General features: G+C 39.7%; 2 protein-coding genes across 13 annotated transcripts in view; one reads left to right on the top strand and one right to left on the bottom strand.

Moving 5' to 3' along the window:
- CMSS1 (cms1 ribosomal small subunit homolog) overlaps positions 1-27,260 on the top strand; it is a 218,059-nt gene that overhangs the window by 70,643 nt on the left and 120,156 nt on the right. The gene's annotated exons all lie outside the window — the stretch shown is intronic.
- Positions 1-27,260, bottom strand: part of FILIP1L (filamin A interacting protein 1 like) — a 184,820-nt gene that overhangs the window by 68,819 nt on the left and 88,741 nt on the right. For 4 of the 9 annotated variants that reach the window (XM_072930968.1, XM_072930860.1, XM_072930921.1 and 1 more), the window contains 3 exons: positions 9,858-10,148; positions 7,557-7,730; positions 386-564 (listed from right to left, as the gene is read on the bottom strand). In XM_072930968.1, the coding sequence (XP_072787069.1) occupies positions 386-564; positions 7,557-7,730; positions 9,858-10,121 (617 nt within the window). In that variant the 5' untranslated portion in view covers positions 10,122-10,148. The remainder of the gene's footprint in view (positions 1-385; positions 565-7,556; positions 7,731-9,857; positions 10,149-27,260) is intronic. The other 5 variants (XM_072931144.1, XM_072931076.1, XM_032751000.3 and 2 more) reach the window with 2 other exon arrangements.

Below are 27,260 nucleotides of genomic sequence, written 5' to 3'. Positions count from 1 at the left end.
GCTGCATGTCTGATGACATCTTCTGTTCTTTCCATATTGCAGAGTGTACTGAGCTTCTAAAGCACACTGAAAGATTCACCTGCATTCCATTGTTATAATGTCCTACACCTGGATGTCTCCCTGTATTCCTTGCAGTGTAACATCCTTGGCATCCTGCAACAGTGCTGAAGAATCTGTCAACTGTTTGACCTACCTTGCTGGCTGATGGAGATGTAGACATAATTGTTTGTTAGAAGTCATTAGTTATGTTTACCCAGCTGAACTCTCAAAATACAATTACACAAATATGTCTGATTTTAAGGGGGTGCAAAATAAAGCAGAGGGATCCTTAGATGCAGTATTAAATTCTACATATTCTTAGTACTATGGTAAGAGGTAACCTTACCTTTCACATTCTTGTTCCAGTAAGTTTGTAAACTCATCACTTTTTTCCATATATTTGCTGTGCTTCCTCTTCTCTTCCTCTAGTTCATGCAGTGTCTGTCTGTGTGCTTTTTCCACCATTACAAGTTGTTCCAGCATTCTTCTGTGAACTTCTTTCTGTTTCTCTACAACTTTATCAAGCTGCAAAAAGAAGGGAAAAACTCCTGAAGTATTTTTAAACTTTTGCCTTCTTGGGCTTTCATTACTAAAAGAATTTTGAGAGCAGCTTAATAATAATATTATAATAATAAGCCTAGTAAGGAGGTCATCGAGTATCAGTTTAATTCTGTCAGTCTAATCCCAGAAAATTAGAAAAACTAAGGTACTGTTTTTCAGGACCCTCAGTCATCTTCCTTTCCTTCTCCTGCCATGAGTGATCCTCATTTTTTTAAAACTAATTAACAGTTACTGTTCCCAGGGTTGTGCTTTTCTCCTTGATCACTGTGGTAGAGAACCAGATGTCTTGGCAGAAGAAGCACTGTCCAGTGCTTCACACAGTGGATGACTGACTTTTGGTTGAGTAGAAATAGCTGCCTCACATATAGCTGCCTAGGAAATAAGAGCATTAAATTGCTTTTGTGAGGTAGAGATAGATCAAAAAGCAGTTTTCTGGTTTCACTTTAAATGCATGGTTGTGCCAAGAATACAAAACAATCCTGTCTCTTGTGCTTACTCTGAGCATGGCTCTGGGTTTCTGGAATAACTAAGTGCTGAATTTTTTAATAGTTGGAAGTACTTTGTTTTAATGGTGGTATTTCCTGTTATGTTCCTCAGATTGCACGTTTTGTTGAGGTCTTTATCTTTCAGGTGGCACCTTTATAGCACAGTTTTAACATAAAATTCCCCTCCCTTCCTCAAGGATTTCTGCTTAACACCTGATCAGAGAAGCGTTAAGGTTGGAAAAGACCTCCAAAATCATCAAGTCAAAATTTTGACTGAACACCATCATGCCAAATAACCATAGCACTAAGTGCCATGCCCAGTGATTTCTTGAACACTTTCAGGGATGGTGACTCCACCACCTCCCTGGGCAGCCCATTCCAATGCTTGACCTCCCTTTCAGTGAAAATTTTGAAATTTTTCTAGATATTACTATATAGTGACATTTGAATATAAATAATCTATTTTTGCTTTTGGCAATAATTTTTAATTTTTCTAAACCACAGAGGTATTGGCATTACTGTTCACTAGACTTATGCTTTTAAAATAACTCCACAAACTTAGAGAAAACTGTGATTCTGAAGATTCTGTTAGGATTTTGAGTTCAGTATGTGACTGAGTTGTGCAAGTGTGTGTGTATGCAAGTGTGTAGCCATGAGTGGTTTTTCTCCTTGGGCATTACTGATCTAGTTGAAGTTTCAGGGAGGATCACTGGAGGCCATCAAAAGATCTGGGAAGAGTCTGTATTTGTGAGCCACTTTGTTCCCTGCTTGTTCCCCTTTGCAGACTGCCTCCCTCATCAGGTCAACGTAAAATCCTTGTGTCCTTTTTGGAAAAGAGAAACTTTGAGCTCACAGCCCAGTGCCTCCTTCTAACCACAGTCTATTCTAGTAGGTCAGTCTGATTGTAGTGTTTCGCTCTATTAATAGGAAAGAATTCACAAATGGGCAGTGTGGGAAGCAAAGCTGGTTCTGGTTCTCTGATGTTCCCCCCACAAGGAATTCTATGTGCCACAAGAAACACTGGGGTTTCAGATTCTTAGGGCTACTGCTTGTTTTGGACAATTTTATTCCAGGGAGTATGATTAATTGTCTTTTCCTCATGTTTATTCACAGTTTGGCCAATAGAAATGATGACGGGAGAGCTGGAATGCCTGAACATGATTTCTTGAATGAGTGAGGATATAATCAATTTCTGCTTAGGTTTCCAAGTCTTCCTCTGCTTGTCTCAGCTTCTTTTAAAGCTATATGTATTCTCTTATGTTCCTCCTAAATAATTGTTAACCTTTTGTTGATGCTGCTGTGAATGAAGAAAAATGAGCTATTGACAAGGCTTTGAAGATGGTTTAGTCCATCATGTGAACATTTTTTTAAAACTTCCTGCACTTTCTACTTAGGTCATTTTCTGTTGTAACATAGCTGAGCTTGTTTCATGCGTGATCAAGAAATACAAAGAAACCTGTGATTATTTTTTTTGGTGCTATTTTGTGGTGCTCTTACAGCAGATTATTATTTTTTATGTTGTTCACTAGTAATTTGTATGCTTTACCCTAGCAAGGTGACTGCTTTCTGAAATCATGATCCTGAAGCAGGACCTCCCCTGGGAAAACATTTCTTACCTAAACCCTTGCATACGCAATCTCTCTTAGTAAGCAAGAGTCGCCTTATACAGGAATCTTTTGGCTGTGCTTTCTATATCTTTTAAAGCAGTTGAAAACTGGATTGCCTTAAAAGGTCAGGTTGAGGAAAACCTGGCCTTAATTTCTTCACACTCTCCCTTATTTTACCAGAAGTGGAAATTTTAAAAATTGAAATCTTTTGTTTAGCATCTAACTTATCAAAAAGATGTTTTATCAACCTTCCCCCCACCCCACTACCCAGGATTTCAGAGGGGTTTTTGGAACAGGAATTACAGATGCATAAAATGCCATCACTTAGGTTTCTGATCCTTATCTTTTTAAAGATGATGCTGTCAGGTGAATGTCCACTGTTGTCAGAAAGCAGTCTGGCTCCTGAGTTTTGACTAAGTTCTGATGCAGTGCTGCTTGCAACTATGGCTCTATTTTGATTAAATTGATCTGAGCTGAGTATCAGCAGGAGTGCCTGCTGCTCTCAGCCTCCGTGTGAGGTCAGGCAGGCTGCATGGAGGGGGTTAAGAAAGTAAAAGCACTGTATTGAACCACCACTTGAAAGTATATGTAAAGATCTCAGGGGATATGTAAATTGCTGTCATAAGACATCACTGACATTTCTGGCTACAAGCTGATCATGAATGAGATGATCCTGGTTCCAAACATGTATAAATTGAATGAGATGAGGGCTAGTCATCGGCCAAGCAACATTAACCAAGTATAAAATAGTCCTGCTTCTTGCACTGTTTGGTGTAAAGGATGTGGGACCTGCCAGGAGGGTTTTATATGTTCTGTATATTTTGTTTGCTCTGGAGTATTTGTTGAATGGCTAAAGAGGTTAATTCAAGCAGAAATCTAAGTAGCATGTATGCAAAAATAAAAGTTATTAATTCCAGGGTTTTGTTTTGCAGCTCTCCGCACTTTACACCTCACAGTAGCACATTTGTCACTGCTGAGAATACAACAGTTAGGATTACAAGCTGGTATTTGGGATGGGTGAGGTGTGTATTCAAGGCAGGGAGTTGGAACAAAGAATTTTAAGTGGGAAAAAGAGTAGTAGTGTCTTGGGGAGACCTGCTCACATGAAAGAGTAAGAAAAGCATAAGCTGCTGTATTAAAGCAGTTTGCATGTTGCGGTTTTCTCCTGTTGCTGGGGCTAGAAGATGCATTTCTGTTTCTTTTAAGCATGCTGTCAAATCATTTCTGCTGTGAGCATTTGTGGCTGGGAACAAGGTGAGCTTGGGAGGGAAGGGAGGAAGTGCTGGGGCTGTCTCCTGGTACGGGTGGGTCATAAAGGGGACAGTTGGAGAGACAGCAATCCCTCATCACAATGAATGCCCACACCTGAGGTCTGCGTGTGAGCTATGTACTGGGAATGGCATTTGGCCTGTGACACTTGTGTCCCTGTGCAGCACACCTTGTCCTCCCTGCCCAGCCACACCGAGCAGAGCCTGCGACTGGGCTGCTGCACTTCTGCGTGGATTGTGAGAAAATGATGTGGCCCTCTGCAAGATAAGGGCACCTCCCTTGGGAGCAAATTTGCCTCTTGCATTTTCCCTGTGAGACCTTGTGGCTGACTCCCACGTGTCCAGCAGCGAGGAGAGGGAAGCCATGTGAACCCCTGCTGCTGTGAGAGCTTACACAGAAGTGTCTCCAGCAGCCCCGGGTTCCTCCGATTGCTCTGGCCAAATACTGGGTCTGCCCATGCAGAAATACCCATTTATATGCATGCACACTAGTTTACTCAGCCTGCACAGTTCTTAGCTAAAAACCACAGAGGACTAATAAGCAGCAGTATAAATGTCTTCTGTTGAAAATTAAAGTGATAAAATCTTAATAAAGTGATTTGTTGTTTTGTTCTTGCTAACCATATGGGCTTTTTGCTAGAATTAATACTTGAACACACTGTACAATACAATGGAAAATCAGAGGCATAGCCTTACGTAACTGTGAATAGTTGAGCAAGCTAAAAATTCGCATGAATATAATAGTTTAACTACATTTTGCCACTAACTCTTGACTGAAGTCAACCTAGGCTGGTGTATTTCATACCCATTACGTCAGAACTGAACTGTTCATCTTTCTCTTTTTGGATTGTTTTGTGTTTGGTGGTGTGCCAGAAGAAAATCCAGAGTAGTTACATATTTTATCGTAAGTTCAGTGTAATATTATTCCTGTTAATAATATCCTCACAGTCATTGTTTATAAATGTATAATCCTGAGTTTAGGATTACCAGAGATTTTGGGAGCACTTCTTCCCTTGGCTGTTTCAACCCTTGTTGAGCCAAATTTCCATCCAGATACGTTGGTGGTCTTCTCCTGAGTGCCACCTTGTCAGCACTGTTGTGTCAGTCTCTTCCTTTCACTGACTTATTGATGCCCTACAGCTGTGCTCCTTGGAAAGTTCTGACCAACACTTACCAGATGTTGTGAGGACACAATCAGATAGACTTGGCTAAAGTACTGATGAGGGTGCATCTTTCCCCAAGGAGATTCACAACGGGATTCCAAAAATTGGTTCAATTTTTAATTATCCTTGATGGATGCAAAATACAGGCTTTCCTCTCATTTATTTCTTTTAGAGGAGCTCTCAAAGTGGTAGGAGGTTCGTTTTATTTTGAACAGTGAGGCACATGATTTTTTTTATCTTTGCCTATATTAATTGGGAAAATTAGAAACCAGAATCTGCTTTCTGATACGATGAAGAGAAGAGAAAAAGACACCACAAATTCTGCAGTGACTTCATCTTTATCTCTCATATCCTACATTACCATCTCTGATTTTTTTTATTCCTTTAAAAAAACATTGTTTATTTTGGAATCAGGGAAAATTATTCTTATATTCTTATTCTGCATTTCCTAGAATGTTGAATACTCTTCATTGTCTATTTAAGAGAAGTGGTGATTTATCCGAAGACAGATTTTTTTCACAAAAACTGACTACTTCTAAATTGATAAACCATGCAGAAATGGAAAACCTTTTCAGGCCTTTGAGTCTGAAACAAAACCAAAATCATAGTCTGATTTCTTTTGTGACCCTCAAATGGGAGTGCTAACAGTAATCTTATCTGACATTTTTTATGTTGCAGGAAGAAATAGCTGTAGAGCAAGTTTGATTGAAAAAAACTGTTTAAAAAAAAAATTTACTATCTCCTCATGGCCAAAGAAGAAATTGTTTTGGTCTGTCACACTTCCCATAGGTTCTGCAGAGGAAAGACTGCTTTCTACATTTTTTCACCTGTGAATCTTGTTCCCATTGAGTAAAGTTGTCCAGTCACCAAATTTTCCCACTACATTCTTAATCAAATTTGCCAAGAAACTTTATGTTTAGAATAGGTAAGAGAATTGTGAGAGAATGGTAAAGGAATGGAAATCTTACAGTTGACTTCTGAAATTAATTGTAATTTCACTTGAGTTTTAGGAAGATTCTCTGTGTTCAGAGCTACCAGGCAGAGCTCTTAAGGGTGAATGCACATGCGGATGCAAAAGTACATTGTCCTAGTAGCAAAGGGGGGAATTTAAATGGTCTGTTCCTGGACTTGGTGGCTGGTTCCACCTCTCCTATGGAATTTATATGTGTTTTAAAAATACAAAAAGAAAAAAATCCCCAGAAAATCAACAGAATGGATTCTGATGTAATTCAGGGGGATTTTGAAACTGAAATTGTAGAATGCCTGCCTATTACAGCATTCTTTGGTTTTCCAAGACCAAGAAGTGGCAGTGGTCCTTCTACCCTTTCAGTTGCTGTCAGGATGTTTACCTTTGTCCTTTGAAATTGCCAAATCCAGTGGTGCTAGAAATGATTTCTCTGCCATTAAATGTAAGAAGGAAAGAGTGTATAAACTTACGTAGAGTAACAGACTGAGTTTATGTTTTCAAACTGTTTTGGACTTCTCCTCAAATCATTTCCATTTGTGCTCAAAGTTTCTGTGACATAATACCACAATGTTCTAAAGTAAATTAAGCTTCGCAGATGAACTTTATCTGTTTCGGATTATATCTAGAGAGTTTAACCTTTGAGCTTCTGAAATGAGAGTTGACCTTTTGCCTGAGATAATTTTGTCTGGAATAATCTCTGTATCCTTAGGTACATTTCTGTTGAAAGAACTCGGAAAACACTTTATAGAAGATTTTTAATAATAATTTCTGCTTTTATTTTGTGATGTTTATCTATACTGAGCAGTATGTTAAATTGGAGACAACTACCTGGGATAAAAAAACACAATCTGATGTGAAGGTGTTTTAATATCCAGTGATTTGCATTGCAGGGCAGAAATTAATCAGATAACATTGTTCAGAAAGTATGGCAGCTGCTGCTGCAGTGTAATTAAACTAAAGGTTACTTAGGTATAACATGAGAATATTAGATTTCTGCCTGGATGAAGTTTCTAATGCCAGCTCATTATAGTAACTCTTCAGACCAAGCAGGTATCCCCATGACTGCTCCTGAATTAATGGGAGCAGGGATATGCAGAGGTGCACAGCTGTGTCACTGCTACTGCAATGACTGGTAGGATGGGCCTCCATGAGACAAGTGGGCACTGTCAAGGCTTCTGCTTGTATGGGCTTGGGATGTGGATAACAGAAAGGGAAAAGGAAAGAAAAGGATGATGGTTTGAATTAGACAAAGTCATGTCTGTCGATGTGTAAAGCCCCCAGTCTGCAGTGTAAGTGAGGATCATTAGATTCACGTCCCAGCTGGACCCTGGACTTTGTCCTGCTCTCACTTACACTCATGTTCCATTCCAGATTTAGAGCTCATTTGCCTCCTTCCCCAGCAGTGGGTGAGATTTACTGTTGAATTTGGTGGAAACTATGGTTAAGTGTCAATTACTCATTCTTACCTCTCCCATAGGCTTTTCATAGACATCTTCTTGCCATTGCTCAGCCTTTGTTTGAATAGCATCTCGCTGGAGTGCCTCTAACACCTTCTTGGGAGTAACAAAGCCGTATTGTGCTTCAAGCAAAGCTAAGTCAATTTTTTCAGCCTTAAGTACTCCTATAACTTCATCTTGAGCCTGCACAAACAAAAATTAAGGCATTATCTTGTTAAACTGTATATATGTATTTACAGGTTAGCTTTCTGTTTTTTGATTAAGAAAACTGAAAAACTTCTGAAATAACACTGTGTATGTAAAGTGCTCCAAAACAGTAATGTGAAGACAGTCAAAAAGCATGAGGGAAGTATTGGTCTTTGTATTTTATTAATTCAACATAAACTCCAGGATCTGCAGACCCTTTATCAAAGCTTAGTACTCCTTTAATGATTAGATCATTTTGCTGTTTCTGGACGAATGTTTAGCATTCACAAGACAAAGTTTCGGGCAAAGTTTGGCTTGTGGTATTAGAAATGGACTTGTTGGTGCAGGATGGTGGGATGTTTCTTGAAACCTGAAAGTGTTGTACATTCTGTATGTTTTGGGTGTAGATGACTCCTGTAGTTTAAACCCACTACAGTTGTGTCCCTCTTGGGTTTTTTCCCCCTCTCCATATTCTCTGGGGATAAAGGTTTCCCCCTGCCTCCAGTGCAGTGATACAAACTACATGAACTGTCTCAAACATCCGTGCTCTGCAATCATTGCAGTTAAAAACAAGTACGTGCTAATCCTAGAAGGATAAAGTAGGAAGGAAAGAAATCAGAGAGAAGGATACACCAGGGCAGGGTAACACTTTTAGTCTGACTCCTTTTGGCTGGAAGACTTCTATATCCCCATTGATGACTGTTTAAACAAATGTTAAAATATAAAATAATCTATTTCTAATCCTTAGCAGAAAAAAATAGAAGAATGGTCCTTGTACAGCTTGAATGTTCTGCAATTTGGAAAAGGATGACATCTAAATTAGAAACTTAATTATGATTGAATTGACAGCTGATCTTCAGCGTTTTGACTTGGCATTACAGGAGGTGGGAAATAAGGGATAAAAGATGACTCCCTATCTTTTCCATTCATAGTGCTGCTTCATTTTAAATTTCAGGTCTGATTTAAAATGTTCATGTCAGGCTCATTGTTTTCCAGTTTCTCCAGCTGTAAACCTTAATAATTGAAGAGTGTATATATATATATTTAATTATTTTTATATTATTCACATGTAATGAAGAGTGTGTGTATAATATAAATAATTATATAAAAATATGTGACATCTAAATGTTAACCTAAATTAAGAAAGACCAAATGGGCAGGAGAGAAATGTTTTGCAAACATGGAAATTGTTCTGTTTGGATAATGAAACAATGTGTAGAATTTTGCCTTGGATCTACCCTCAAAGATTGGTGCAGCTATTAAATATTCCTATCAGCACATCTGTATTATTATATAAAAATATACAACACGTTAAGAATAGAACTACCCAGGTACTGTCTAGGTAATAGACTCTGACACCATGTGTTACACCCATTTAGGCCACTTTGGCCAGTTTGCTTTTTTCTCTGCCTGTGAGTAGTTTTAGAGTTGCTGCTCCTATGCAATAATCCTGCCACAGAAGTATTTTCCCTGCTCACTGGAAATCTGGTTCCCACTTCCTGAAGTTATGTTTGACCAGGTTAGGCATCATTTACCACTTGACAGATGGGTTCCTTTTCTAGGTAGAAAAATGCTCTCTCTTAAAATCTAGTAACTTGTGGACTAAGTGGCATGTAACACTTTTGCTTTGTATTATGGGAAATAAAATGGCTATTTCGATTTTTCTAGCCAGAAGTGTTAGAATACTGTTAAATGAGTTACTTCTTGTGAAGCGGCACATACTGTTTCATAGAGAGTAAAGCTCATGGCTTCACAGGAGTGGGAGGATAAGACATAATTAAGTAAAATATCTCAAGGGTCTGTAATATGTTCTCCATATCAACCGTACAATGACACATACTTTGTATTCAAGATACTTAGAATGGGGCAGCACAACTAGAAAGTTTTATGAGTTGTGTGCTTTGAGAGTTACTTGTCATATAAAGAGGATGTTTCCTGTCTGATAGCTATAAAAGCTGTAATTTTGGGGTGGTTTTGTATGCTGCAGTTCATATTTGTCCTGTATCAGACTGTGTAAGGTGCTTTCTTAACATAAAAGCAGCATATGTGTGTGGTGGAGGGGGGAATGGCGGTGGAGGGCAGAGTGTCTTTTAATTTGGAATATAAAGTAGGACAATGTATTACCTGTAATTCACCCTCGAGGACACTGAGAAGGAATAGCAAGTCATCCCGAGAGAGATCCTCTCTTTTCTTGGCAGAGCTTTTTTGTTTTTTCTCTGCCTTTGGACTTCTCAGGATGGTGCTGGCTGCATCATCCTTCTCTTTCTGCCGTGTTTGTGCATTTCCTTTCCCGCTGTAACCAGCCTCTTCTTGGTGGTGGTCTTTCGCCCTTGGCTGCCTCAGCTTTGGTCTGGTTGGGCTTTCGGTGCTGCTACTTCTGGAATGCATGGTTTATATCTCTGAAGCTGAAGGAAACTGGGGAGAAAAGTAATTGTTTTAGCTAACAGAGACTATTGCTATAATTGATGGTGGGTGTTATTCCCTCCAGAATGGTAATTCTCCTTCCTCACAAGGCTCTTTGTCATTTGACAAAAGCTGACAACCTTATGCAAACCAACAGGACTGGGCTTTGATCCTTACTGGATGTCTGTAGTGAAGAGAGTGTTTAGTGGTCTTATGCCATAGTAACAATTCCCTCCTTGATACTTCAAAGGCATCATCTTTAGCAGCAGGGCTGGGTCCAGCTGGGTTTGCATCACTGCAAACCATGTTTCCTATTTTGTGACAAGACCTACCTCACCTTTCAGGTAGATACTTATTATGATGAGGCAGATTTAGATGCAGAAGCTTTCCACTAGGAAGAGCTTTCTATTCTACTTTACTAGTGTCCCAGCCTGTGTTCTGTTTTCCTTTGTCTACCCAAAGGAGAGCACAAAAGCAGTCCTCCACTACTATGAGCCACTCAGGCTGCATTATCCATATTTGGCAAAATGCAGAGACCAACAAACACATCCAGACTGCAACAAGTGAGCAGCACTGTAAATGCTCCCTGCCCAACACCACCACCACCAAAACCAAACTACCTTGCAGATTATGACTTGTCCATTCCTAAAACCATGCAGTATAAAACCTTGCTACTTCTTTAGTGCTTGAGTCCAGCACTCTAGAGGTATTAGTACCTGGTGAAAGGGAGACTTATCCTAACTAGGCCCCTTTGAAGTGCTACTGTTAAGGAAACATACTCTAATGCCTTTACAGATAAATTACTAACACTGTGTAAATATTGATTAGCCTCAGGAACTCGTGTTTTGGTTATCACCACTCAGATTAAAGAATGAATGGATTATAGTACACCTCTGCTGGAAAACTGTGGTCATGGATAACATCTAGGAAACAGTAGCCTGATCGTGTGATTCAAATGTGAAATTCAACATGTTCCAAATACAAATAAGGTACAATTTTTATTATTAAACTGCCAAGCTAATTGCTGAAAAGTCCAGAAAATCATTATGGTCTATGATAGGCACAAGATGATTTCTTGGCTGCTTTTTTTGCCTCAATTCTGTCGTTGATAATATTCTTTGAGGGCCTCCTCCCCTATCCCACCAGATGCTATGACTCTAAATCGTAAACTCTGTGACTGCACTCCTTAACTGTAGTAACATTCCACTGAGTGCTAAGGATGATTCCTTTAGTTGTTTTTCTGCAAGAACAGAGAAGGTGGAAGTAGCTCTTGGTTTATAATGGGTGACATCTGAGAATGGGGTGAGTGGATCAGAAACATTGCCAAAAAGGAAAGTGACATTTTCTATAATGTTGAAGTCTCTTCTAGTCTGATTTGAAGCACTCATTAATAGGAAAAACTTGTTTCTCTAGGTCTCAGAAAACTAAGGTGTGTCAGATTTGCATGGCAGTGTGCACTGGAAACTGTTTTGTGAAGCATCAACAATGTCAGGTTAGGGTGGGAGCTTTCTATAGTGCATGTAGGAAACCAAGAATTGTTCATAGCAGGCTGGCAGCAGTGTTAGCTGGTGATGATTAGTTTCAATTCCTGTTCTTCCTGGTTTTTCAGTCAAATGCAAATTCTCTTTATTCACTGTGGTGTGTTTGTTAGCATACTCACCTTTTGCCATTGCTTACAGATTATTATTATTTGGGAAGAAGGCTGTTGGTTTCCTTTGAGTGTAAGATGCTGGATGTCTGCTTTGCTTTTGCTTGGGGATCCTGCAAGAGCAGCAGTCACTCAGATGGGAAGAAAGTCTGGATTCAGCCAAGGATGTGAACACTTCCAGAGAGGAAAAGTGCATGTGTGAGAACTGGACGTCATTTTTGTGCTGGTTGTGGTTTATGTTCATCTGACCACAAGCCAAATTCCTCATCCCTTGGCTACAGGAAGCCTCTTCTGAGAAGTAAGATGCCTTTTGAACCATGTTAGAGTTGTCATGGTGCTCTGCTCGCAGTAAAGGTACTGTGAAATTTCCACCATCTGTTGCCTCCTCCTCCTCCCCCTTCCAATCCTGTTGTGTTTTGCAGGAGATGTTGTGAGTGTGGTAGCTAAGATCTCCCCAGGTCCATTTTGCATATGTGCAGGCTTTCAGGAATCTTTAGAAGGCTGAGTCTGTGTGGGAGGTTTTGACCAGGTTCTTTTGAAGGATCTGTCTGTATCGCTTGTCTGTCTTTTCATTATTGGCGTGTGAATTTGTGATCTGGTCTTCATTCTTGTAATGTCTCAAACTACAGATATATAGATATAGATAAACACACACACATTCCCCCTCCCCACTGGATTTTGTGCCAGGAGAAAAGAACCTGTGCCATGTGACTAGATCTTGGTTTTGTGGCCTTGAGCTGAAGTTAAGCCTGTTCTGTAGAATAACTGATCTCAGCTTGTCTTCTGCTAAGTCTTAGGTGGTGTTTGCCCACATATTTGGCATCTTAAAGCACAGACATTCACAGTGCACAGCATGAAAGCTTAAGATGCTCACCTTGAACAAATTTGAAATTTTCACATTAGGACTATATGGTTAGGAATGTATACTCCAGTTCAGAGGTGTCAAATTTTGTTTTAAATAGGATTCTTCAGATGGTTGGGTAATAGACCTCTTTGTGATGATCCGTGAGAAAATCAAGAGTTTGAGCTCCTTGATGCATCACACAACATTTCTTTGGCAAAACAGGGTATCTCTTTTGAAATTTGAAATGAAGGCCTGGATTCCACAAAGCTTCCAGCTCAGAAATCAGTACTTTGAGGCATGGACTGATTTTTTTTTCCCTTCTCTCTGGTAATAATTTGAAACAATGTCTGCTAAACCCTTCTTTTCTCTCCTCCACAGGAATTCAGCTCTCCTAGTTTGTGGTCCAACATTTTGCCAAGTTGTTGGTACTCTTGGAAGATGAAAGTATATTTATCACATTACAAGTGTGCAGTTCCTGTAGCAAGTAGCTGAGACACAGTGGACATGCTTGAGGTGATGTGTCCTCCTTGAGGTGTCTTCTCAGTGTCTTCTGCCAGGAGGCCACAGTGTGAAGCCAAGGGTTTCATTGCAGTGGGAGCACTCTGAAGTTGCAGATGCACAACCCAAATATATTTGGTTCCTCCTCAACCTTCTGAACTCATATTTCCATGGGTTCAGAAGGTTGAGGAGGAATCAAAAGTAAAATACATAGAATGTCTTTAGCTTTCTACTGCTGGGAATAGAGGGTTGAGGGGAATTTTATGCAATTAGCTGAATTGCCTCTAAAATTAATAGGGTTTGGGTGTTCTGTACGCTCACTTGGGTTTAGGTTTGTTTTATCTTTCTTTTTGAAGTAAAATGTTTCATACTTATTTTGTAATTAGACACTAATAATAGATTATTTATAAGGATTAGTGCAAGAGAGATTTTTGGTGAAGAAATGTCGTTATAACATCAGGTAGATCCAAGTTTTAGAAGAGGTAGGCTCTACAATGCCATTCAATCTGCTTCCCTTACTAAACAAAAAAATGTGAAGCTTGCACAATCTGTATGACAGATTTTTATTAGTAAACAGAAATAAAATTCAGCTGCGCCAATTTCAACTATATAAATTTACTTTTCAAGTATAGAATTTTTTCTTTTTATGAGCATAAGAAATAGTTAACATTATTTAATACAATGTTTGTAGTTTAATGTTTATTAATATTTAATTTACTATTGAATTTAGTATTTATTACTATTATAAACATGGTTTAATATTTATTATTCAGCTGCAGTAAATTTGGCTCCAATGTATAATTACTCTGTAATTACATCATTCCCTGAAGCAAAACCATAATATAGTGCTACATGAAACAAAAATGTTCCCATCTTAGAAACTGTGTGTCTAAAGTTGTCCTTTTCCCTGAACATTTGGAAACTACCTGGACTATAGACATTTTTGTAGCTGGATGACTCAGTGTTTCAGTTTGAGCATTTCAATTTTTCTTGCTGTGGCTATCTCTGAACTCTCTGCAGACATCAATTTCCCTGAAATTTGTAGAGATGTCAGTACCTTTTCCTCTCTCTGCCCTGTTTGGAACTGGCCGTGATTCAGGCTGGGACCCCTGGTTAGATGTTGCACAAAGTGTGCAGCCTCCTTGCTGCGTAAACAAGCTCAGGCTGTCCTTAGGAGGAGCACTGGGAGCTTTGGTTGATCCTTCCCAGATTCGTCTGTCATGGAGACATTCATGAAACTGAGGGGTAGGATAGTCACACTGGTGAAACAAATAGGTTTTTGCATGTGTGACATGTTGCTGTAAATCCCACAGGCAATAGCTCAAGTGAGGTATTTTAGGATGTGAGAAGGGGTCTCCATCTGTTTGGTTTCAGTCTTGCATATTGTTATTTTACACAAGGAAAAAGCCCAAACCAAAATTTTCTAAGTTTTGGCTTTCAGGATAGACCAAAATTTTCTGTGTGGAAAGTCACACACCTTCCATCTGCTGAATGATGAAGGCTTTTTGTTCAGTTTTGAGGTGGTTTGTTGAGGGTGGTTTTCTTTTGCAAAATTATTGAGGGTTTTTCCTGGCTTTTATGTTTCACAAGTTATCAATCTGATCTAGTTAATGCATTCATATCTCATTCTCCGTCTTTCACATGAGATCTGTGTGCCTCCCAGGTCAATACCTATATATTATAATACCTATATATTAATTATAATACCCATATACCTATATATTATAATGCATAATGCAAAAGCTTCTGGCTTTTGCTTTCCCTCTCTCTACTGAAAGTTAGTAAATGAATTCAGAGGTTCATGGTGTGAACCTATGTGAAGGTATTGTCTCAGCAATGACATTACTTTTATGTAAGTACATATTTTGGCAGAATTTAAAAACCAGGGAAAGTTTCCTACTGTACAAGTCTCTCCTAAATGTTCCATGTGTTTGTTTAGGTGCAGATGGGCCCTTTCTTTACTGGGTTCAACATAATTTTGGTAAATGGGAACCTACAAAAGCAACTATTTTGTCTTCCTGACAATATAGGTTAGGTTATTGCCCATACTTCTTTTGCAACCCTCAGCAGACTTGATGCAGCCAAAATACCATTATTGTGTGGTAAGTCTATAAATATTTCAAGGTGAGTTTTGTGATAGCAGGTTTAAAGAAAACTAAAAATCCCATTTTTTGTATAGTCTCTCTCACTTCCCAAAAAATCCTATCACTGCCAAAATGGGAATATTTAATGTTCTATTTTAATAATCTAAGCAGGATTTAACCACTATAAATTGAATATTTTTCTTTCCATGTTTTTAGCAGCATGACACGATCTCCTCATTTTAGAAATATTTATCAATATAATTCCAATGCAAAACTTGAATATAACTAAGAGAAGCTTGTAAGAATAAAAGGCAAAGGAAGTTTACTCAGCCCAGTGCCATTTTTACACCTCTGACTTCAGTGGCTAACTGTCCCTACACACACACAGTTGCACATACCGGCACCATTTCAGTGGTGTTTACTGTAATAAGGTCCCTCCTTTCTGGTGGAAGGTAAATCTTCTCTGTCAAAGTGCTTGTGGTAGTCATTTTCTGTGCCCTTCAACGTGCTGGTAATGTGGTACAAGGCCACTTTGAAAAGCAGCCTATAATCACAATTCTTCAAAGTAATCTACCTCAAGAAATACAACATTACGATGTTACTAGCTGCAACAGCTGTGAGCAAAAGAAAAGGAAGAAACCAGTGGTAGTTCTTGCAATTCAGTGTGCATGTGTGTGTCTTCATACACATACATATGGCATTTTAAATAATGTTCTCATGTACCAAGTGTGTATCTGTATCATGCTCTTGTGCTTGGTGCTCACACAATTACAAAATAAGTAGCCTTTAAAAGATACTTTTGTCAAAAGCGCAGTAAAAGTCCACAAAGTTTTGAAGTATCTTGTTTTTGTTTTCAATGAAAATGTATGGTTAGTAAGCAAGGATTATCTAGGATATGTTATCTAGTGTAAGTTAATTTGTTTCCTCACGCTAATTGGTCTGGGTATCTGAGACCAAAACTTCTTAACCCTTGCAGCCATCTCCATTTCCAGTTTACTCATGGGGTGTTTTTCTGCTTGGTGTTTGAGTGGAGTGCCCAACGTCCATGAATCATGAAATAAGCAGCAGAGGCTACAGTGAGAACTACAGAATAAAAATGTACACTTTCAAAGTGCATGTATATTCATTTTCTTCAAGGGTATTTTTGACAAGCATAGATTTGTTGAGACATTGGTGTGGGAGTGTTCACCTCAGTGTTGCTTTTCTCCACACATGAAAATAAACCACAGACTTTTAAATATCCTGAGAAAAATTTCTTCAAAGACAGATCAAAGGTCTTTGCTAATGTCTGAGGAAGCTGCCTCTCTTGTGAACTCATGTCTATGGAGAGCTGGTTAAGACAATCAAGATCATAATTCCATTGATTTGATCATTTGCAGTCTGCTCTGAGAGGGGATGTCTTGTTTGGATAAGGGAGGAGGTGGGGGAATCCACAGATGCTCCTAATTTTACCAAGAAAGTAAGGAATAAAATAACTTTTTAAAAGCAACTCTGTTGGGTTTCCCCCCCCCGTATGCTCTGTGGATTGCTCTGCTTCAAACAGTTGTCTTAAACAGTGCATGTACAAGAGTTTTGTGTAAGAATGAGTCAATTGACATTTTTAATCAAGTTTATCTGCGTTCATGGCTCTTGCATTTAGTGAAGTGTCCAGCTATGACTTTCACGTCATAGAAATTTTACATCTTTGTTTGCTTGTTTGTTTTTGTTTTATTTCTGTTTGCTGTTTGTTTGTTTTGGGGTTTGGTGCTTTGCTTCATGGTTTTGGTTTGATTTGTCTAAAAAATCTATCTCCTTTTACATCAAAACAACACAAAACACATATGAGCTAAGCTTTAAGGGTTTGTGAACTCCTCCCCAAGCTGGAATTCCCCACCTTTAGATAGCATTCAGGAAAATAAATTTATTTTTATCCTTTAAGGCCTGGGTTTTCTTTCTTATCTATTTCTTTTGTCTGTTTGCTTTGTGAACTGCATCTTTTATCGTTCTGACCAATTTTTATAGGGTCTCTGATAGCAGAGAGCTCTTAACTCTTAGAAGCTGTTGAAAATAGTGTTTCTCTTTTCAAGCATTTTACTGATTTTGTCATGCTGCCACAAAGCATCTGTGGGTGCTAGGTAGGACTTCAGGTTTGTATCTAGACCTAGGGTTTCCAAGCTGGTGGGTTAGGGGCTTTTTTTTGTTAGTTGTTGGTTTAAGCCAAACATCTTTAATACCCTCTCCACCAATGACTGTGTTCTACTGCTGCCTAGAAATTGGACAATAATATTTTGTTGGTTTATCTGATCATAAATGAAATAATTTAATTTTCTTTTTTGTAGATATTAGATATTTCTTTTAGCTGTGAACTGGATTTTTCTTGTATATCCTGAAGTTTTGATCTTCATTACATTCTGTGATTTGGTACTTCGGAGCAATACCAAGGTTTTCTTTGTAGTCTGTAATACAAAACCAGTGTGATGCTGTTTTACTTTCTCCTTGCTTGCTTTTCTCACTCATGACAGTACCTCAGGATGTAACAGCAGGCTAACATCTTTTTGTCTGACTGGGATAATCCTTAGCTGCACAAAAAAATTGGCTCTGGCATTTTCCTATTCTGGCTGCAGCTGCAAAATAACAACACGTGCATGGCCACGGAAGATTCCTCAACTCCTTCCCCATGCTCACATCCTCCATGTTTAATAGTCAAGAGGAAAATTTGGATAAATACCCAAAATATTTTCCCAGGAGTTTAATGACAGTATTACCTCTCAGATCTCCAGTCCTCTGACTTCTCTATGCAGATTACACTGATTGTCTCTGGACATGGTGGGTTTAGGTCTGGGGCTTTGGGGAGGGGAAGGGATGGATGGCAGGAGTTCCCTGCTCACCTCTGAGCTGGGAGTGCTGACTGGCACTGCCCTGTGTCCTGCTCGTGCAGCTCCACATGTGCTGCCACAGGACTCTTGTGATGCCTGTGGACAAATTGCATGGTTTTGTTAAGAGTGCCTTGGGGCATAAGGTGATCCTAAGAAATTTTGAAAACATTAATTCCTAGGCCTTGGTGGAAGTGAAAATAAGTCTTGTTGGTCTTTCAGACTAAAACTCCTTTTTATGACAGGAATGTGTATTTCTGCTTTGTGTTGTTTTGGGGTATTTTTCTGTCTTATTTTATTCTTTCTTTTTATTCTTATTAACTTCTAGTTTTTCCTGTTAATCTTATAGCAGCAGGATATTTCAGATTTTCTACGGCATGTTCACCTCCACACAAATGAACTCACAGCAAATGTGAACTTCCTTATAGATTCTCAGATAAGCTTTGTAGTTAGTTTTTAGTTCTTAAAGATTTTTTTTTTCATTAAGATTGATTAATGCCTTAAATAAGTGACAGTAAGATTACAGTGATGGCTTATATTTTGCTATACTGTTCATATTAATTAGTGACTGTGCCTATATATGTCTGTCAGGAAAATGTGAAAAGCACAGAACTTGAAAAGAAATTGTACACAGTGAAATTAATTTCTGTAGGTTTTCACATTACATGTTTTACTAGCCATGACACTCCTTATTATTTATTATAATGCCTTGCAGTATTCCCATAGGAATATGCCCTTCTCTGATGACACAACTTTGAAAAATGCAATAAAAATGCACTGTAAAACACTGGAAGCTTTCTAACAGGAAGTTTCTTATAAGCAGTGAAGTTGAAATGCCCCCTCCCAGTAAAAAGGAAGTAGGCAGAGGTCAGCGAGCCAGGTAAATGTCCTTCTCCTCTGTCACTAGCTGTGCTTTCTTCTTTTTCCCCCATAGTGGAAGTTTGGTCTTTAGGCCATCACCTGTGTTTTAACGTAGGGCAGGTAGAGAAAACCCCTATCCTCCTTTCACTGCTGCGTAAGGACCCCACACTTTTGCACATGAGGGTCACACGAAAAGGGAAATGTTGTTGATTTGTGGTTTCAGCTTTGACTTCATCCTGGTTTTGATGATACTGTAGCTGGGTCCGTGGGGAAAGGCAAGGCATGGGGCCTAGAGCACCTATTCCTCTCTTTGTTTTTCTGCTTGCTCAAATAAAATCTATCTCTGGCCAGCTGCTAGGCCAGTGGCTAGTGAGAGTGGAGGAAACAGCTCTTGCAGATCTGAATGAGAGCGTCTATGTTTTGCAAGAGTCTGATGTTCAGAGAGGTGTGAAAGGAATACCAAGGTCTGGATGCTTTCTTCCTCACCCCTACCCCTCTGAAGGCCTCTCTGGAAAGCCTACTTCAAACACCTGTTTATCCTTGTGGGAGAGTACTTAAAATGACAGCAGAATCTTTGTATTGCCCAGCCTAACTGCTTGGCAGGAGTTATCCTACATTTTGGGGTGGCTTTGTTACTGTGTGCTGGTGCTGGAGATGTGCAGAAAGCTTGTCCACCAGTCTCTGATGGCCAGTGGCAAACAGTGGAACTGGGCAGGAGCAAGGTGGGACCCTCGTGCTGCCCCTGCTCAGCCCTGCAATTATGATGGGAGCTCTGGGGAAGGAACTGCACCCTGAGCAGCAGTTATCATAAGTGGGGTGATCTGCCAGGAGAGCCCTGCTGGAATTTCCTTTTTGTCTTGGTGGCAATTATAGTTCATTTCTGCTGGTGTTTTCCTGGCAGCTGAGGAAAAGTCTACAGTTTTTTAGGTATGCTGAGGAGGGCATGAACAGGTGACTCCAAATGTTTGCATTTAGCATGCAAGTCCTTCCTAATGATGCAATGAGTCATATCCTGCAGGCACAGATCCTTAGCTTGCTGCTTAGCAAGACTCCACCAAAATTGTTTTATCAGAAGGTTAATATTTAGCTCCTGAGAGCACTGTGCCTCTTCTGCACATAATTAATGCTAATTTGTTATGCATTAAACCAGTGGGATAATGCCATTTCTGACAGTGCCTGGTGCACCTCATCATCTGAATGTACAGACATCTCTCGTATCGCTAGAGTACAAATGCATATATGGAAAAGATACTGACTTGTAAAAAACTTCTGACTTGTAAGTTTGTTTGTGAACACTTGCTTAGAGTGAAAAAAGATCAATTCTGAAGTGACACCCGCTCCCCCTTTTGATTACTGGGTGGTTGTAAAGTCATTTCAATGTACAGGGCGTGTGTGTATTTGTGATCTTATGTTCCTGTGCATTAATAGTATTTATGTTCTTTCTCTAAGAGGATAATTTTTCTTAGTGCTCTGCTCAAAGCAGTTCTGTTTGAGTGAATGAATATTTAGAAAGTGTTAACAGTAGAGTGGATTTACCTTAATTAAGATGACACACAGCCTTGAATAGCTAGATGTTCCTGTATGTGCAAGCCGTTCCATCTGAGGAGCAATCACAGATCCTAATACTTCTCTAACACCAGAATTTAAGTTAAATTTCCAGAAGTAAAATAAGTCAGGCTTTTAAATGAAAGGCCAGAGAATCTGTCCAGTATCATTGAATGCCAAATACGCAGTAAGCATCAGAGTGCACATGGTGGGATTCTGCAAGCTTTCTTTCTGCTGATAGGCCCAATAAAGCCTGTGGGGCTGCAGGTGCAAGGTTGGATTACAGGGTTAGGGTCTGTATTTTGTGACTCTTACTGCTCGTATAACTGGTGCATGTATTTTCCTTTAAGTATAGTCTGGACAGTCTCAAAATCTAGCATTTTAAAGGTCTCCTGTTAACACATATCTATTAATTAAAGAAACAAGTGGAGAAAGAGTAAGATGTTTGATTTAAGTTTTGGTCACTTTCTTGTCATAGAGACTTAAAAAAAGAAGAAAGCTAGGGAAAAAAAAACAACCCGTAACACACACATACGCACACACCCTACGTGAACCAAAGGAAAAACTCACCAAAGAACCACCATCACCACCACAAAAAACAACCAAAAAACCAAACCCTTAACAACCAGCAAACCATAGAATTTACTGGAATAAGAGAGGGGAAGGTATATTAATAACTGAGAAGTAAAACTGACTGTCTGGTTTGGTTTTTAGGGATAGAATTGAAGGAAAAAATGCAGAAGAAATGCCTGTGTATGATAAATATGGTGTTGATCGTGCCTTTTAACACCAGCCTTAATAATGTCAGGAGAAATGTTCATCATCATTTTCTGGTTTTGCATGAGCTTAAGACAAATTATGTACGTTTATCCTCAGAGCATTTACATAGTGAGGTTGTTTAGGTCATAGTTTCAGCTTTGTGCAAATGAGAGCTGCTGAAACTTACCCATCTCTTAAACATTAGTGATTTGTTTAAAATGTATGTGTGACAGACAGAGGCTTCAACAGTAAATATTAGTGCTTCTTGTTTCTGGAAATAGAATTAAATTGGAATAAGTTGCTCTCCTATGAGTTAAGTAAAATCCAGTCTTTTTGGGATAAAATGAAAGTAGCCTTTTGCAAATGTACATTCTAGATTTAGTTGTGTTTTGTTTGAACATGATATATACAGCTTCTTTATGTCCTGCTAGGTCCTAGCTAAGGTTCCTAAATCCACTGAAAAAATTGACAAGAGTGATCACTCAGAAACCTGATCATCTTTACCTTACTGCATCTTCATTGTGCCTTTCAAAATGAAATGGTTGCTAAGGAGATATTGTGATGCACTGTATTTCTTTGGGATCTGAGCAGTGAAGAAGCCTTATAGCAAATTCTTGTTCTTGTGGTTTTCTTCAAATGTCTGTTAAGCCAATGTTATCCCAACTGATATCCTTTATGTTCAGTGATCAACAGAGTTTGTCAGAGATGTGGGCCTTTAAGATGCAATTCAGTTTAGGAAGCAGAACTTGATCCTAAGTGGTCACTATTGTTCAGGGCCTGTAAAAATAGTTTGGAAGCTTAGTCACTACTACAGCAATAAAAGTAGTGAGCAAGCTTTGAAAAAAATATTAAGACCGGTGTCCCATGAAGCTATACAGGCCACCTGTGCAAGATGTAACCCTGTGGAGGTTTAAGGCTGCCTTCCCAAAAGACCTGTAGGACACCTGTAAGGCACAGCTTTGTCAGGTTTGCAGCTGCATGGTTAGGCATGGACCCTGGTCATCTCTTCCCCAGCCTGGCAGGGGCAGCAAAGGCAGCGTTGGGCACTGCCAGCTGCTGGAGCAGCGGGGTTTGCTCCAAGTCCTGCTCCGAGGGTCCCGCGCGTCCCTGCTGCGCCCCCGTCCAGCTGCCTCCAGCTGTGCCCACAGGGCTCCTCTGCAGCTGCTGGCCTTGGCACTGGGGACAGCAGGCGGCCTGGGGCGTGGAGGGACAGAAGGGAGGGAGGAAAGAAGCTCTGACAAAACACGTGTGACAGTACTGGGGGAGAGGCCATGTCACCAATGTTGGAGTGTCATCATTATCTCAGGGAAGCCGTGGGTGCAGGGTGAACAGGACAGAGCGTCTGGAATGCTGTGAATGACTCTGTGCCTGTTGTGGGACACAAATAAAGCTCGTGTATTTGCATATGTAAAATTACCTGTCTCTGAAACTATCTAGGCATACACATATGCAGACTCACTCTGCTGTGAGGAAGAATTGTAAGGGTTGAGACAGTGATAGGTTGTAAAAACAGGATGACTCTATGTCCACAATCAGATCTATTAATATAAATGCTTGTGCAGGAAGGTTTTCACACTAGCTTTGCATATGTACCTAGCCTACCTGGCTGTAGGCAGTGAAGAGCGATGGAGTTGGTGTTCAAAGGGCACTTCCACAATTCCAAAGGTGGATCCACCTGGGAGAAGCCCTGATATTTCTCCATTAGGTGTAGCAGCAGATTGGTTGGTTAAGTTCCTAAATTCTGAAGTATGAAAGCCTCTTTCTTACCCTGTTGTGCATTCTTCCTTCTCAAAGGAATGAGTGTTGCTTCTCAGAAATCTTGAGCTTCTTGTTCAGTGCAACATACCAGAGTTCTCCTTGCTTAAGAATTGTCAGAATTGTAGCAGGAAAATAGTGAAAAATAGATGGCTTAATCAGCCTATTTAATTAGGTATTTCTGTCTCTAAGAAAAAGTCCTGAGGCAGTTGTTAGCAGCTAATACTCAGCAAAGAGGGCTTGTGGGGGATTCCTTTTCATTGTTCTGGGAGTACTTCAACTTAGTTTCTAGCAATCTAGCAGTCTCTGGCACTCAGAAACCAGAGAGCTTTAGCACAGCAGATAAGCTAAACCAGAAGGCATCATTATGCCTTTGTGCAAACATATTTTGGGTATAGGATGCAGTTGATTCCCTGTCTTCATAAAATGTAAAGTAGCACCAGACTACCTATGCTCTTGTCTCCTGGGACAAGCAGACCATGACTGCTCAAATAGGAAAGAAAATGTGCAAGGGACATGTGATTGGGACTCAGATATGCTGAGCAGTATACAGGAAGTAAAGGGAAATAGTTATTTGCTCCTAGCATGATGATGGGGGACACTCAGTGGATCAGTTTGCCCTAGCATTGAAACAGTGTTTTGATGTAAAGCCCTGAGCTGAGTGCCACAGGATGCAGCTGAGGCCAGAGGCGTCCGTGCTTGCAGTGAGGAGATTCACAGAGGAACAGTTTAGTTCTGGTAGTTCAGAAGGAGGTTCTGAAGGCAGCTGAAATTCTTAAGTGACAGCTGAGAGCATGCTAGGATCACTCCCAGTGCTATCTTTCTGCAAACATCTGCTTCTGGCCACTGTCAGAAAGGTTTTTGAACTAGATCAGCCTCTGGCTTTCCTGATGCATTTTTCCTATGGCACAGGTGAGACTCCAGACTAGATAGTTCTCCAGTACCTTTTAAAACTAGGTAGTGAAATATATTTTGTAGCAATCCACTAATTATTTGCACTAGGGAGTCTAGGCTAACTTTGCCCATGCAATACTTCATACATTAGGAGTTAACTGCTGTCACGAGTCATTATTTCCATTGAGAAGAGTGATTCATCTTTCCATGAGTACTCAACAGATCTCTCAGTGGGAATGAAATTTTAGCTCATGTCGCCATTCTGTAGGAGAAAATACATGTGGGAACAGGACATTGTGTTTGGATACATGTGTTTTCTGTTGAACTGGGTTGTCTAAGAACTTTTGTCTCAAGTGTTCTGCGCAAATTTAGTATTTATTTGTCCAGGATTAGCTTCAGAATGGTAGTTGTGGAGGAGAAGGCTTGCTCTTATGGGCAGTATAGCCTCTCAAATTTGCCTCAGTCCTGATTAGAAAAAAACAGCTTTTATCTGCTCTAACAGCTACTGGGGATGGTTTTCCAAGCAGTGTTATACCTGACATACATTTCTGCTGTGTTCCTTTCATCTGTCTGGTGGAAATTTGCCTTATTTTTATTGCTCATCAGAATGGTCTATTTGAGGTGTTACTTACGTTGGAAAAGCCTATTGGGTAAGAGCTAACCATACGAGATATGCCTTCTGCGCTACTGTGAACATTTGGAAAGAGTAACCATTTGGAGAACACAGTTGCAGGATCTATAAATCCAGTGTAGTACAAGTTACCTTGCACTTCTTTTGTGTCCCTGTGTTGAAATTTTTATTTTTATTTTTTGCTTCATCTCTCTTTTTAATACAAACAAAATAAAAACTTAGTAGGGGAGTTGGATGGAATTTGGAAAAATCTGAAATTCAAATGTCACTTCTTTACAAATAAATATGCTACTGAACAGCATCTGTATTAAGTTGGGGTAACAGTGTACATATTTTCAAGTATTGTATTTCTTGTGAAGAGATGTCTAAGAAGGTTAAATCAGAGGGCTTTTTGAGAGGGCTTTGAAACTATGCGCCATGACAGGATACAGGACTTTCTTCTATTTGGTTTTCAGAACTAAATTTTAGCACAGTATTTGTCCCAAATCCTAGTCTTCAGGAGTCAAGACATTGACATCCTTAAATGATTTTACAGTGCAAGCCAAGTGCAGGAGAATCACTCTTCCAAGTGCAGGGTCCTAAGCTTTGTGCAACCACAGAAGTGATGACTGTCAGAGGAACAGTTACCAATCACTGTTTTCTTCTGGTGCTTCCTGCAGCACACTATGGTTCAGGCAATGATTGTGGTAAGAGGCTTTTAAATTGATGTAAAGACCAAGTTGATTTGCCATGTTTTTTAATCAAGTGTTTATTAATTAAAATGATCTTGGGTGTTTTTTGGCATAGTTTATGTTTGAGTGGGAAATTGAATAATTGTCAGAAGTCTGTGTATATTTGAGCATGTTGAGCTGAAGTTACCAAATGGAACTGTGGGAGGCTTTTGGCTTGTGTTTAATGAGCAAAAACCAGAGCTCCTACCTTGCTACCTCAAGAGCCACAAAAATGTTAATAGAAGTCAGAGATGCAAGAGAAAAAAGTGTATTCCATATAGCCTGTCTACTTGCCAGTACTAGCTTTTTCCTTGGGTTAGTTTCCACTATTTTGTTCCATCTAGCTTAAGGTATTACAAGGGATGAGACTTCCTCTGCATTCCTGTGGAAATTATTTTGCAGTCCTCATAAGACTTTGTGAATTTTTTCCCCCATATTTATATTTCCTGGTTCTTATATTTCCAGAGCAGAATCCACACCAAAACTGTCAGGGTTTGCTTTCCTGTTAGTTTTGGCAAAATCATTCAGGCTTCCTTCTTGGTCCTGTCAACTGAATGAACCAGTGAAGATTTACATGCCTCAAACTACAAGTCTGTTAGGATAGGTGGTACTTTGCTGAGGGCTGCTGTGAACGTTTTAATCAACCTGCTTGTATCAGGTAAAGCAGCTGGAGCTCTTAGAGTTTCTTTTATTGCATTTTCTCTTGTGTCTCTCAGACTGGGTTTTCACACAAAGCCTTCCTAAGTGGTTTCCCACGTCCTCTCCCCTTTAACATTAGGGTCTTGTGCATAAGCCTCACAATAGGTTTATGAAATGGCCAATTATAGGCGCTTACAGCTAGACTAAGGCAAAGTCAATGATTCATAGGTAAACAAAAGCTAAATTTAATCATGTAACCTGCTTGTAAGATTGCCTGTAACTTTTTCCCCATATCATCAATGATAATTTGTCCCCAAAGAATATATTTGCTTGTATTTGGACTGTTAGATACCCAAGACAAACTCATTTGGATTGTTGTGGAACATCTGAGCTTTTGCAATTGTTTCAAATCCCAAAATATTTCTGGTCTATTATAATTTAATTGATTCCCTCTATTTTGTCTTTCAGTTATGTATAATTAAATTATTGTAACTAAATTCATCAGGAACTGTCGTGATAGGACAAGGAACATTTGTTTGAATGTTACTTGCTTCCTAAGCATTTGTTCATTTAATTCACGGGCCAGGAGAAGCGGCTGGAAATTGCATACTTTTCCATTCTTTGTGTTTCTCTTGGTTTGCTGAGCTAATCTCTTACATGTTGACTTGCTTCTCAGCTTTGAACTGGAGCTGCTGTAGAGCAGAAGGTGCACAGTGGAGCTCCGGGGGAAGCTGCATTTGGCAGGCAGCACGGAGGCTGTCCCCAGACCTGCACACACACGTCCCGCACACAGCACGCGTGGGCGCGCCCGCCTCAGGTGGGAACAGAACCTGCCAGGGGCACACAGGGACTTTTGTAACACTGAGTCAGTTTTGTCAAAGCTTTGGTTCTAAATCTTCTTCTCCCCCCACGTCAAGTTTGTAAACGCTTTCTTAGATCCCTTGTACATTCTGAAGTGTTTCACAGTCTGATAACAGATGAGCTAAGTCACTTGCTGCCAAAACCCTGCAAAGTGGGAGCTGTATGGAGCCTAGGGAGGAGTGCTGGTCTTTTAAAACTATGCCAACCTTAATATTGTAACTAAATTATGGTTTAAATCATGAAGTCATCGCAGTATTCTTGGAAGAAGCTGCAAACTAGGATCACTGTACATAAATGTGTGCAACACCTGTAAACACAGTGAAAAAGGAAAGAAGGAAGCTGTGGCTATCTCTTATCAGGATATTTGTGCTGCATGATCACAGTCTCTCACCAATCTTTTAGCTGAGCACTTTTAACATGTACTCTGCACTCCTGGTTGCTGTTCCCTCAAGGCCTTTTCTGATGCCTGAATTGGAGAGATTGTGGGGTGGTGTAGAACTGTTCTCATCTCCTCTACAGCTCTTATGCCATGTGTGGAAAACC

The sequence above is a fragment of the Taeniopygia guttata genome, chromosome 1 (genome assembly GCF_048771995.1).
Source record: "Taeniopygia guttata chromosome 1, bTaeGut7.mat, whole genome shotgun sequence".
Taxonomy (NCBI): domain Eukaryota; kingdom Metazoa; phylum Chordata; class Aves; order Passeriformes; family Estrildidae; genus Taeniopygia; species Taeniopygia guttata.
The sequence above is the reverse complement of the archived record's forward strand: the minus strand, read 5'-3'. Positions and strand labels throughout refer to the sequence as shown.